This window comes from Dysidea avara, chromosome 1, assembly GCF_963678975.1.
Source record: "Dysidea avara chromosome 1, odDysAvar1.4, whole genome shotgun sequence".
In the NCBI taxonomy this organism is placed as follows: Eukaryota; Metazoa; Porifera; class Demospongiae; order Dictyoceratida; family Dysideidae; genus Dysidea; species Dysidea avara.
Genome location: NC_089272.1, coordinates 17716878 through 17728130, shown reverse-complemented (window position 1 = coordinate 17728130; position 11253 = coordinate 17716878). Strand labels below are relative to the sequence as shown.

Here is an 11253-nt window from a genome sequence, read left to right as displayed (position 1 = left end):
CTTGTCAAAGATGGTATGTGGGGTGCTGAAGGTGAAAGGCATTTGCAGTACAAGAATAGTTTCAATTTGAGAAGGGAGCACAGGCGTGTTAAAGTCATGTTTCTTTCTTCCTGTAAATATTCTCACAGTGTGGCACACATGCTGTAAAAAAATAAGTTGTGAATACTGTGGCAAATAGTGAGCATCACTGTACATTTTAATGAGAATTTGCAGTGACACTCACTATGTGACACTATTCACTACTTACCTTATTTTTACAGCGCAGGCTTTCTGCACTAGTGTGTCTTATTGACTCACAGTTAGGGACCCGCCGATTATGCTGGCATAATTTTGAGCATAATAGGTACCTAAAAGCATTGAGCATAATGCCAACATAATAGGTTAAATATTTGTACGATAGTGTAAATTCTTGCTGGAAAAATGACAATTGCAAAATAAGATCGATATACCCTAATAGAGCAGTCAGTAACTCTAATAGAACAATCATCAAACTGACTGTTCTATTAGAGTATATCGATCTTTTTCCTTACATGCAGGCATGCAGCAAGAATTTATTATTTGTGTTCCAGCCACTCATTTTTTTCTATACAGTGTTAGACTAGTAGCAAAGCATATGAACTAAGACATGAACATTGAGCATAATCGAGCATAATCGGTAAATATTGAGCATTAATTTAAGCATAATAGGTGAATTTTTGAGCAGTGCAGCATAGCATAATAGGTAAAATTATGAGCATAATCGGCGGGTCCCTACTCACAGTGTGGTGCACCAGCTTTCTTAGCTGCACGACACACTACTGCATGCCTTGATCATAATTACATAAAATTTTAAGCAGCTGCCATTTCTATTGTGGTCACTTAATACATAATACACTTTGTTTATTTGCAGTTCCTAGGCCTGATAATGTTACAGTGATAGCTGTTGATACTCAGATAGTTGGTCAGTCATAAACACTGGGGTGTAGTGTGATTACTGTGAGAGGTATTGTGAGTAGTGTGGACTTAATTTGGAGCATTTACAGTGGTCCTGAACTTGCAAGAATTGAAGGAGCCAACAGTACTTTTGCATTATATAACTCAGATGGTTACTTGGCCACTTACACCATCTGATGGTAGAGTGTACCAGTGTGAGGTAGTGATCAACACTAGTCCTCCTATTATGGTCACTGGTAGTGTCACACTGGATGTTACAGTTCCTACTCCTACAGTCAGTGTAACACCATCTGGTCCTATACAAGGAGCTATGGTAGGTAGTCCTCAAGATATCCAGTGTACAGTGAATACAGTTAGTGGAGTTGAGCCATATTTAGTATTGATAAGTTGGATGGGACCTGGAAGAGACACTATTACAAATAATAGTAGAGTGACCATCAGCCCAACCAGTGGTAGTGGTAACAATTACACTAGTAGTCTCCAGTTTATGTACCTGATGGAGGGAGATGTAGATGAGGGAATATACACCTGCAGTGTAATGATACTGAAAACTTGTGCTTTTGGTTATATTCAAATACAAAGTCTCACTGGTGAGTGTATATATTGAAGTAATGATCGCACATAATGTGTAGTAACTGTATGTGTGCTACTGTAGCATATAATAACTAAAAGATCAAAATTATAGAACAAATTGTTCATGTCAGGTTTTGACATTAACTATGTCATGTTAACCAGTTTATAAATGTTTGTGACACAAATATATAACAACTGTCTAACCACTGCATTCAGTAGTACAGTACCTCTGAAGCAACATGTTAAAAATAACATTATGCTCTTCACAGCTATGAGTATCTTGATTGGCTAATCCAAATCTAACTAGCTAATTATCCACTTGTGAGTAACTGGCATCCACTTGAACATCGAGTTTATTTTCAGTATAATTCTACTAATATTGTTGATGGTGTAGCAACTCGTTTGGTGTAAAAAAATAAAATAATAAATAAATACACAAGTGCAGATCATGTATTATAATATATTGCTATAAATAATTTTAATTAACTTAGGTACATTCATTATGTAATAGTTATTAACTATGAAGCTATTAATAAGGATCTTATATACTTTATAGTATGCACATTTGGTAAAGGACAGCCATTATTGCTGTGACCTTTTTTCTTCTTTTTTTTTTTTGGTCTTCAACTTTTTTCAGCAAAGTGCACCCCCTTTCCAAACTCTGGATCTGCCCCTGGGTCACATAGTGTTGTACACATACTCTAAAGTCTAATACAGAGTTATATAATTGTATTCCCCATGCAACTTAGCTTAGCAGGCCAAATCCACAATCTTATGCCTTTTAGTATAAGGCACAGGTGCTTATACCAAGTGTTGAGGGTTTCAAGGACTTGGCCTACGAGATTAGGTTGGGACATGCCAGCATAATCTCTATGACACTGAATTAGATTTCTAGAGCACGTGTACAACACTATATGTGACCGGATTTGCGAAAAGGTACCTTTTTCACACACAAAATTTGACCCATTTTTTGAACTTTAAAGCTTCATAACGTTTTGATCATGGCATATAATTGCTTGAAATTTTCAATAAATGTAGCTACAGCATCTGGCTACATTTTGATACTAAGAGCAAGTTAATCAGTGTAAGGAGTCAAGTGTTACATCATTTTGTTTGCTGGTATGTCAAATGTGTGGAAAAGGTACCTTTTCGCAAATCCAGTCACATATGGTCTTTAGATTGCTAGTCTATCCTTTGCACATGTGCTTATAAATGGATAAGCACTATGACAAAATCAACGCCTGGGTCTGGAAGTGAATGCTTCTGTAAAAACAATATTAGGTAGAAAATAACTGTTTTATAAATGTAAAAGTGTATTTTAAAAATATCCGTGTCCGCGTCCATGTCTGCGTCCTTGTTTGTGTCCATGTCCAACCGTATCCGCCTTTTCCAACTACCCATGATAAACCTTGAAAGGACTGTATTTCTGGACAAATTCAATTATGGCCTGACAACTAGTGTAATTGACCAGAAATTGTCAGTGTCCAGACTGTTATTTCACACACTGTGTATCCCAGCTAGCTGAGCTACATACAAAATGTAGACTGGGCGGCTGCTTTGATCTGTGATGTGAAAGCATTATAGAATTATATAAATCACATATACCACAACTGCATTGGGTATTGTTGATAATACACCCTTAGCCCTTGTACTTTGGGTGTATATATATATACATATATATATCAGCAAAATCCCTCAAAGCCATGGCATAACTATTACATAACAATATATACCAATGGTTGAGTTGTATTGCAAGGTGTTTTTACAAGAGAATAGTTTTAATGGTTGGTTTTGAATGAGTGTTTTATTGGAGTTAGACATTCATGTAAATAGCACATGGTAGTCGTGCGCCATACTTGCCTTGGCCGTGTGACTCACTACTGTGAGTCTTGATATATGTAGCTTCAGAACATTAAAAGAATGTATTCATTTGAAAAACAGTTTTGTTTATTTGCCTTTTTCTTCCATAGTTCCTAATCCTGATAATGTAACTGTTACTGCTGATGATACTCAGATAGTTGGACAATCACTGATACTAGTGTGTAGTGGAATTGGTGTGAGAGGTGTTACCAGTAGTGTAGACATTGTATGGAGCAGTAATGGTGAAGTGTTAAACCGCATTATAGGAATCAGTGGAATATTCAATCAAATTAATGTACCATTATATACAGCTACACATGTCTTACAACTGAACACTGATGATGAAGACAGAACATACCAGTGTGAGATAATAATTAACTCTGATCTTCTAGCAATGTCTGCTGATAACATGACACTAAATGTTACTGGTAACTATATAATGAACACTTTATGTGATTATTAACAATTCTTCTTATCATGATACCATTTGGTCCATTACAAGATCTAATGGGTACACATTAAGAGATACACTGTACAGCTAGAACGGTTAATGGAGTTCTGCTAAATGCAGTCAGGGTCACTTGGACAGGACCTGGAGGAGAAGCTATAACAAACAATAGTAGAGTGACCATTACTCCTACCATGGTTGATGACAATGATTACATCAGTTCTCTTGACTTTGCTTACCTGTTGGAGGGAGATGATGGTACCCACACATGTAATGTTATGATACTCGAAACTGGTGCATCAGATTTCATTGAAATTAGTGACCTCAGAGGTATTTAAGTTTATGTGTATGCGTATGCTGTACGTGTGAGTACTGCATGCTGCAATGAATTAATAATTCTTTTAATGTAGTACATAACAATCTATGTTTCCTGTATACCGTATGGCCTAAATATTTCAAGGGAGAAAGTTTTTGCTGATTTCGCAGTTTTGGGGGTGACCAGTGAAATATGCATCTTTGAAATATTTAGTCCTCCATATAGTTTAATACATTTTGGGAATGTTTGCAAATCCACAAAAATATATATATATATTTTTTGCAAAATTGCTCAACCTTGAGAAATTTTCCCCTCAAAATATATAGGCTATACAGTACTATATAACTTTATTGAGACTTTCAAATGATCTTTGCAGTTTTCAAGCAGTCACTTACTAGACTTCAAGAGTGATACAAACCTGACATTTTCCACACTCATTATAGCTATATTGCGATTTGCTACTGACCAAGTCATTGGCTTTTTCCGATCTGAAGTTAGAAAGTTGATAAACTGAATGTGTATGGATGACTCCCTTGTCCAAATCCAGTCACATAATTACAAGAGTTCATAATATAAAAAGATCTCTGTTTTTATATGATAGACTCTTGATAATTATTATATTGGTTACATGGCAGGATGCCAAATGCCCCACCTTCCTCCTTTGCCCTTTCCTTTTAGGAAAAATTAGTTATAGCTATCACTTTGACATGCTATTTGGCCAATATCAGTTTATTACTCAAGAAATAAATACCATTTTAGCTCAAGGACAGACATATCACCTCTCTTTACTACATATTTACCTAAAATAAAACTCAATCTGCCACCCAGCACTTTCATGCACACTAAGTGCCTCTAGAAATAATTGTCGAGTGGCAGGTGTTTAAGCTATTCATAGCTTTTGTAACTTAAGACCTCACAACCACCTGCAATAGCACAATTCAACAGTAAAAGACTACTGAGAGGTGATTAGTTTCTGCAATGCGTACATCAACTATAATGATTGTAGCTAGACTAGCTACATGTATATACTCTTTCAATGGTGTGGATCCGAACTTGTTTGTGCCCCTCCCCTCCCCTTGCCAGCTCCTAGATCCACCTCTGGGTTAACCATTGTAGCTCCAACTTTTTGTGGTTCAAAAGAAGTTGCAGTGACAGCAACAAAGATAAATTGATGAGCACATAATCACAGGGTTGAAATACTCTACTAGCATAGAACAATCATCAAGAACTGAAAAACACTGAAAATATGCCCATGGCTCAAACCAAGGATCTACACTCACACACTAGCAACTGAACCCTTAATTAAGCACTGAACTGCTGCTGTTAGTTGTTCAGCTCACTTAAATTTCTACCTTATATACTGTAGTCCTAGTTTAATTTTACTAAGCTAGTATGTAACGCATGCCAATAATTGTGACCCAGTCTGTGAAAAGGGATCTTATATCCTTTCCAAGTTGTCCAATTTGACTAATCATAACTCCTCATGTTTTCAACCTATCACCTTCATATTACACCATGCTGTAGTGCTGTGTTAGGGGTATAGGGGACCAAATTGTAGGGTGGTACCACATTCACAAGTCAAGTTACAGGTTGCCAAGTTAATGCAATTGAAAAGGCTATAAGACCCCTTTTGCAGACCGGGTCACAATTATTCTAGCAATATGTGTGTTGTATTAGAAGTCTTAAAAATGTGCACTCTATTAGAGTGTTACAATATTATTCAAATAAAATTTATGCTTTATAACAAGACAATCGTCATGATTCTGTTTGTAGATAAGAAGACGTGTGGATGTGTGTGAACAAAAAGCATCAAATCATGGTGGGCTTTGGGACCATATAAAAATACAAAAAGAATGAAATCTATGCAAACAGTATTGCATGTTTTTGAGTGGCAATATTACAAACACTAATTTTATCTTCACTTCCAAGTTCATTATATTAATTATGTATATATTTATTGCATTATAGTTCCTACTGATTACATCATAAGTGTAAACACTCCTAATACTCAGATAGTGGGACAGTCACTAATGATGGGCTGTAATTTTACTACTGTGAGAGGTATCACTAGTAGAGTGAATGTAGTGTGGAGTAGTGATGGAGAAGAACTATTAAGAATTGAAAGAGTCAATGTTAGTTTAACAATTGTCACCTCTGCTGTATATGTAGTTACTTGTACTGTTCCACAACTGAGCACAATTGATGATGGTAGAGTGTACCAATGTGAGGTAGTCTAGTCCACCAGTTATGGCTACTGATAGTGTCACATTGGATGTTACAGGTATATAATTATCCCAAAGCAAAAACAGTCTTGGGGCTGTAAAAAAGAGCACTGTCAAGCAAATTAGGATCAATCAAACAAACTTATTCAACATGACTGGTAAGAACAAGGACTGATACCAAGTTGTGGCCAAGTAGATTGGAAAATTACCATGATCAATCTGTTAAACAACTGGTAAGAACAAGGACTGATATCAAGTTGCAGCCAAGTGAATGCAGTATTACCCATTCTCTTTGTATCTAGCTATAGCTATATAATAAAATTTTGAGCAAATACACATGCAACTGTTATTAATTGTCATTTAGCCGTTTTTTAAAATCACACACTACAATAAAGAAAAAACAGCCAAATGACAATTTGATAACAGTTACATGTGTATTTACTCTAGTTTTATTATATAGCTATAGCTAGATACAAAGAGAATGGGTAATGCTGCATTCACTTGGCTGCAACTTGATATCAGTCCTTATTCTTACCAGTTGTTTAACAGATTGATCATGGTAATATTCCTATCTACTTGGCCTCAACTTGATATCAGTCCTCAGCCATGTTGAATAAGCTTGATCCTACTTTGCTTGGCAGTGCCCTTTTTTTACAGCCCCAAGGCTATTTTTGTTTTAGGATATCACACATTTTTGTCATTGATCAAGACAAAAAATATTAATGCATAAAGCTGGCTAATGGTTTCATACTAGCCACCTTTGGTTATCACAACAGCTTCAACAGTTATTTTGTGCATTGCATCATAGCTTGGGACATGAAGTGGCAAACCAAAGAATGTACAGTACTAGTTTGGTACAAGTAGGCAGGTACTTATTGGTGTTGCAACCTCAATAGGGTATGGCTTCTATAAGCATCAGTAAAACCATACATGAATAGATTGAGTAAAGGTGATTTCCCGGCAAGTGAGAATGTGTCCAAAATTTCTTATTATACTGGATTGTCCCTTGAAATGCACAAACAAAGCTGTATTGTGGGCTGTACATGTGTTACTGCTACGTCAGGCCCATTATTAAATAACAACTGAATAACAAACACTTACGAGAATAGCACACGATAGCAAGTTCATTGAGTTCAACACACTGATCATGTTCACCTAGCATTGATGCTTACTGCCGAATCTGCACCGAGTTCACCAACTGTAAATTTTAAGATCGTATTCTTAAAGACTACAAAATTAATCACCAATTAGTGTAGGCGACCTTATTATCCTATAAGCGCACTTATGGAAATTAACTCACCACTTCCCAGAAAATGGCAGGTCATAATCAAGCAAAACTACTCCATATCTTTATAGTCTGTTCGCGTTCACCTGAGCCCTCATTTCTTGTTAATAACTCTTGTTACATGGGTCAGCTGCCCAAACATTTAGTAGCGCTGTGAAGCCCTTTAAACACCACAACTGTTAATCAAAAAGAGCTTTGATACGGGCAAGACCAAGTGAGTTATGAGGCTTAAAAATATCCCATACATTTAGTATGGATGATTCGGCACGCAAACATGTTTACAACATGAAAACATGCTTGTTCATGTACAAAACTATCGGGAGTGAACACATGTTCACTTCTTTGATATTGCTATATTTGGCGGGGGCTCAGGTGAACGTGTACCGACTATAATTACATATCAAAGATTGTCCCTTGGAATGCAAGAGTGAATGAATCAAACAGTGAGAAAATTGCCTATGGTGGCTCTCACAAGGGAGGAGTTCCAAAATTTGTACTGAAGAAACGTAACTAGCAAAGGAACTTGTGATAGTAAATCCAAGGCTGTGGAGCTATCACAGTCTAAGATGTAAGAGTAAAAAAATAGGCAGCTCGCGCTAAATGACTAAGTGAAGGAGGAGAAGAGTACGATGTTTTCAGCAAAATTTCATGCAGTGTTACTAAAATATATCAGGGATTACTTAGTAATAAACTTATATAACAATATACCAAAGGTTTTGATGTACTGCGAGGTTTCTTCAGAAGAATAGATTTAAAGATACGTTTTAGGTGTGGGTTCTGTTAGAGTTAGTCATTTGTGTAAAACAGTAACTTATGGTAGTCGCACATCCTACTTTCCTTGACTCACTACCATGAGTCTTGATGATTCAAATTCTTTGTTGCTTATCTGCAGTGAACTATCATTATTGCAGTTCCAACTCCTGCTCTACATATAACACCATCTGGTCCTATTCAAGGAGCTGTAGTAGGTGGTCCTCAAGACATCCGGTGTATAGCTAGCACAGTTAGTGGAGTGGACATCGGTTCAGTGTCATTTAACTGGATGTTAATTGGTGGAGGACTCATCACAAGTAGCAATAACAGCAATAGAGTGTCCATTAGCCCTACCACCACTAATGACAGTAGTTTTACAAGCACTCTACAATTTGATTATGTAACAGAAGAGGATGATGGCATATATGTGTGTACTGTAGTGATACTAGAAACTGATGTGTCAGAGTTTGTAGAAATAGAAACTTTTCATGGTGAGTGGGTCACATACATGTATGCACATACACCACACACACATGGATAGTGAACAAGAATCTCAAGGGGTGTACCCATATACCCCATATGTACCTATCAGTAATCTTTTAGTATTAGTAATCTTTTGTGTATGTAAGAGCAATATTTCAATTAATTTTTCTTTCAGTTCCTACTCCCAATGCTACTGTTTCCAACATTAGTACTCAGATAGTTGGTAAGTCACTGATGCTGGAGTGTAACGTGACTACTGTAAGAGGTATCATCAGTAGTGTGGATATTGTATGGAATAGTTATGGCATAGAATTACAAAGAATGAATGGAATAAATCCAAATTATTCACAAAATGATTTCATGATATATAGATCTGTATACATCATCCCACTATTGAGCACAACTGATGATGGTGGAGCGTACCAGTGTGAGGTAATGATCAACACTAGTCCACCAGTTATGGCTACTGATAGTGTCACACTGGACGTTACAGTTCCTACTCCTACAGTCAGTATAACACCATCTGGTCCTATACAAGGAGCTATGGTAGGTAGTCCTCATGATATCCAGTGTACAGTGAGTACAGTTAGTGGAGTAGAGCCACATTTAATATTGATAAGTTGGATGGGACCTGGAGGAGACACTATTACAAATGATAGTAGAGTGACCATCAGCCCAACCAGTGGTAGTGGTAACAATTACACTAGTAGTCTCCAGTTTATGTACCTGATGGAGGGAGATGAGGGTACATATGAGTGTAATGTGATGATACTGGAAACAAGTGTTTCAGATATTGTACAAATGAGCAACTTCACAGGTGAGATTGTTTGCTTACAATTTTAGCATATGATAGACCTACTATAAATTGCAAAGCACTCCTTCACTTTATGCTTAACTTTTATTTGATTTAGTGCAAATAGAAGCCAGTCGTAATACTGCTGGTGATAATGACACCAGTGTGGTGTTTATTATACTGTTTGTTATTGCGACTGTGTTGTGCATCCTGTTTGCCATCCTCGTCATTTTCATGGTGACAAAGCAAAGAAGCAGAAGTAAATATCCAAAGTAAGCTGTACAATTGTGACTTACAGCTTAACCACTCATAAATATCATTAAAGGCCTAGTAACCAAGTGGAGCTGATGCATGTTGCACAGACTGGGACCAATCGTAATTCTCTTAAGGATGAATCAATGTTTGTCTCTGGGAAAGATGTTGGAACTGATCAGACAGAAGTTATGGAAAATCCTTACACTGTTGATAACAAAACAAATGCCTCTACTGATTTTGAAGTACAGATAACAGCTGGTACTGCTGATGATCAACTATATATATATAACTTACAATACTTTGAAGCTTAATTTCCTCTAAAGAGAAGTTTTTCATGGATATTTCTTGCTGCTATTAGAGTTGCTTATGCCTGTATTTTGTAAACTGCTTCAGTTTTATCATGCAGAGTGTACGCAGGTTTACTTTTATTTCATAATGCATTTGTTTGTACACTATTCATTATTATTAATAATCAATAAATATTTTTTGTGTATGGAAATAGCAATAGTAACATGATTGATTGTATATTACATGGTATCTTGAAAGTCTAGATACAAACAGCAATTATCTGAAACACTGTAGTCAGGGACCTGCCGATTATGCTGGCATAATTATGAGCATAATAGGTACCTGAAAGCATTGAGCATAATGCTAGCATAATAGGTAGAATATTTTGTAACAGTATGAATTCTTGCTTATAAAAATAAGTATCACAGAAAGATCGATATACTGTAATAGAACAGTCAGTAACTCTAATAGAGCAATCACATAGCTGACTGTTCCATTAGAGTATATCGATCTTTTCTGTGATATGCATTTTGACAAGTAAGATTGTGCTTCAGGCACTTATTATTTACCCATAAACTGGAAATTATTAGCAGAGCATGAGAACTGAGGCATAAATAATTGGGCATAATTTGAGCATAACAGGTAAGTATTGAGCATAAATTTAAGCATAATAGGTAAATTTTTGAGCAGTGCAGCATAGCATAATAGGTAAAATTTTGAGCATAATCAGCGGGTCCCTAACTGTATATAGTGCAGTAATCTTTGAAAAAAATGGGTCAACCTTAACTATGTAGGTATAAACAGTTGTTTAGGTGGCTAGCTGACAACCAAAAAATTGCAGTATCTGTTAACAATTGCAGTATCTAGTACTACCCTAGTAGCTGTAGATGTTTTTTGAGTTATGCTTGCTTATGGCTGAAAGCATGCAGGTAATGTTAGTTAGTCAGTAGGTACAGTATTCTGTTAAAATCAGAAATAATCAATAACTATAGAAACATATTGAACATCTTCAAAATTAATTGCCCTAAAGTCATATCTGGCTAC

At 36.3% G+C, this 11253-nt stretch overlaps 1 protein-coding gene across 1 annotated transcript; it reads left to right on the top strand.

The window, feature by feature from the left end:
* Positions 1 to 1084: 1084 nt before the first annotated feature.
* Positions 1085 to 10320, top strand: LOC136248902 (uncharacterized). Its single transcript, XM_066040751.1, has 6 exons — positions 1085 to 1523; positions 6099 to 6411; positions 8549 to 8881; positions 9049 to 9690; positions 9785 to 9938; positions 9992 to 10320. The coding sequence occupies exons 2-6, from the start codon at positions 6378 to 6380 to the stop codon at positions 10230 to 10232; spliced, it is 1404 nt and encodes a 467-aa protein (XP_065896823.1). The 5' UTR covers positions 1085 to 1523; positions 6099 to 6377; the 3' UTR covers positions 10233 to 10320.
* Positions 10321 to 11253: the final 933 nt, after the last annotated feature.

Bases quoted from the DNA above. Each gene is read 5' to 3' on its own strand.
- LOC136248902 (XM_066040751.1), top strand. From the start codon at position 6,378: ATGGCTACTGATAGTGTCACATTGGATGTTACAG. The intron at 6,412-8,548 runs GTATATAATTAT...TCATTATTGCAG, and splicing joins TGTCACATTGGATGTTACAG to TTCCAACTCCTGCTCTACAT. The intron at 9,939-9,991 runs GTAAGCTGTACA...ATATCATTAAAG, and splicing joins AGCAGAAGTAAATATCCAAA to GCCTAGTAACCAAGTGGAGC.